General features: G+C 60.9%; 1 protein-coding gene across 1 annotated transcript; it reads left to right on the top strand.

Moving 5' to 3' along the window:
- Positions 1 to 4: 4 nt before the first annotated feature.
- Positions 5 to 2,554, top strand: LOC116465751 (NUT family member 2G-like; the record flags this gene model as incomplete). The annotated part of the gene is made up of 4 exons (XM_032148720.1): positions 5 to 115; positions 1,083 to 1,222; positions 1,721 to 2,061; positions 2,534 to 2,554. Coding segments are annotated over 4 exons (613 nt in total), but the record flags the coding sequence as incomplete, so codon positions are not given.
- Positions 2,555 to 2,559: the final 5 nt, after the last annotated feature.

Here is a 2,559-nt window from a genome sequence, read left to right on the forward strand (position 1 = left end):
CCCTGGCCCGGCGGAAGCCCACCATGACCCTGGAGGAGGGACTGTGGCGGGCCATGCGGGAATGGCAGCACACGAGCAACTTTGACCGGATGAAATTCTACGAGATGGCCGAAAAGTGAGTCTGGGGTCCTGGGGGCAGGGCCCGTGTGGCAGGGTGAGAGTGAATGACAGAGGCCCAGTGGCTGTGGTGGCTTCTCAGCGTGGAGCATGAGGAGGGTGTGGACAAACACAGGACACCCTGGGCCCCTGGCTCCCTGGTGAAGCTGCTCCTGCCACCTGGAGTGCTCTGGGGTCTCTGTCCTGCCCTCTTGGGAAGCACCCCTTGCCTGGCCTGGGGCCAACCCCTGCCTTGACACGGGAGGTCATGGCAGGGGCAGCCAGCATCGCAGCCCAAAGGGGGTCACCTCCAGCTGTGGGGATGGGGAGAAGGGGCACTAGTGGCTATAGACAGAGTGGGGGGCAGGCTCCTTACAGCAGCGGCCAGAAGTCGGTTTTCTCCCATCCCAGCCTGGCCAGGGAGTTGGGTCGGGGAGACCTGTACCCGGGACACCATGAGACCCCTCTCTGGCCTCACTGCCTTTGCTCCTGGGCAGTCCCCTCCATGAAGACAGACAGACAGCAGCCTCAGGGGAAAGGGGCCCTGCCCTCTGGGCTCAGCTTTTGCTTCCTCCTGTCCAGGGGTCTCCCAGGCCTCGTGCTCCTGAATTATCCTTCAGGGGCCCACAGTCCCAGCCTCAGGACTCCTGCATCTGGGCATCATCCCTGATGCCTTCTGCCATCAACCCCACCCCTGGCCAGCTGAAACCTGGAGGAGGGGTCCCCGGGACCCTCCTGGGCCTTGTGGCCCTGACTTGAGTCAGGAAGCCCCGTTGACGCCATGGGCTCTGCAGGGGCCGGGTGAGGGGGGGTGAGCCCAGATCTCTGGGAGCAGCTCCCTCCTGGGCCTGGGGGATGGGACCCAGTGAGGGTCTGGACAGCCCGCCCGAGGCACTCCTTCCCATCCCTACCATCAGCCACTGCCTGGTCCTGGGGGAAGGGGGCCTGGATCTTCTCAGCATGGCCTGTGCCTCCTTCACCCCCAGGTTCCTGGAGTTTGAGGCTGAGGAGGAGATGCAGATCTGGAAGTCGCAGTGGATGAAGGGGCCCCAGTGCCCGCCTCCTCCAGCCCTGCTGAGGCTTGAACCTCAAGGACCCCCGGCCTCTGAGGTGGTCAAGCAGCCAGGTACAGCTTCTCACATTCCCATAAGAGCCATGGCAAAGGCCAAAGGGGCCAAGGGAGGCCACTGTCCCCACATCCCATGCTTCCCTTCAAGAGGGGGATTTGCTCCCTCCAACAGGACATCTTCTGGGAGTGTATGTTGGGTATTGACCAGGGCAATACCTACTTCATGGGTGGCCCGTGATCACGAAGTGGGGTATTGACCGGGTCAAGTTTCCTACTTACTGTCTCCCCTTGCCTGTCCAAAACTCCACGTATGCTCTGCCCAGGAAGCAGGGATGAGCGGGAGAGTACACGGCATATCGGTGGCTCCAAACTTCCTCCCAAGCGATGCTGTCTCAGATGTGCCCCTCCTGCGGCGTCTCCTCCGGGGCGCTGTGGTTCAGGTGGTCCTGACCCAGCTGGAACCCACTTCATATCCCCAAGCCCTGCCCTCCCCTGTGTGGTGCAGGCAGGAGGAGCGGCCCTCATCACACCCGGCCTCCTCCCTCTCTGCCTCAGAGTACCTTCCCAGCAAGGCTGGCCCCAAGGCCTCGACTGCCTGCCTGCCACCACCCAGGCCCCAGAGGCCAGCGGAGACCAAGGCCCACCTGCCACCACCCAGGCTCCAGAGACCAGCGGAGACCAAGGTCCCTGAGGAGATCCCCCCTGAAGTGGTGCAGGAGTATGTGGACATCACGGAGGAGCTGCTGGGGTCTCACCTTGGGGCCACAGGGGAGCCCGAGGGACAATGGGAAAAGGGCAAAGTCGAGCAGCCGCAGGAAGAGGACGGGATGACCTCAGACCCCGGCCTCCTGAGCTACATTGACAAGCTGTGTTCCCAGGAAGACTTTGTCACTAAGGTGGGCTTGCCTGGAGTCCTGGGGTCTGTAGGATTCCAGGGAGGTGGCACTCCCAGGCCCTTGGAATTAAGCTCTGTTCCTTAGCTACTCAGCAGGGGGGTGGGTGGGTGTGTTTCTGTAGATTTGAGTGTCTGTGTATGTGATTGTGTGTGTCTATGTGTTGCTGAGTGTTTGTGTCTGTGATTTGTTACTGTGTGTCTGTGTGGGTGTGAATGTGTATGTTGCTTGTGTCTGTGTCTTTTCCTGTGTCGTACGTGGGTCTGTGTGTTTGTGTGTGGTTTGTGTGTCTGTCTGTATGTGTGTATGCTACCAGGTCTGTGTTCTGTGTGTGTAGCTGGTGGTCGCCGTGATATAAGACAGCCCCAGGAGGGTGAGGACGGGGTCCTCCCCGCTTTCTGCATCTCCAAGGGTGTCCTTGGCTCCAGGTTACTCCCTGCCCAGGAAGTTCACACCTTCTTCCTTCTGTTTCCAGGTGGAGGCCGTCATTCACTGCCGATT

The sequence above is a fragment of the Hylobates moloch genome, unplaced genomic scaffold (assembly GCF_009828535.3).
Source record: "Hylobates moloch isolate HMO894 unplaced genomic scaffold, HMol_V3 SCAFFOLD_9692, whole genome shotgun sequence".
NCBI lineage: Eukaryota > Metazoa > Chordata > Mammalia > Primates > Hylobatidae > Hylobates > Hylobates moloch.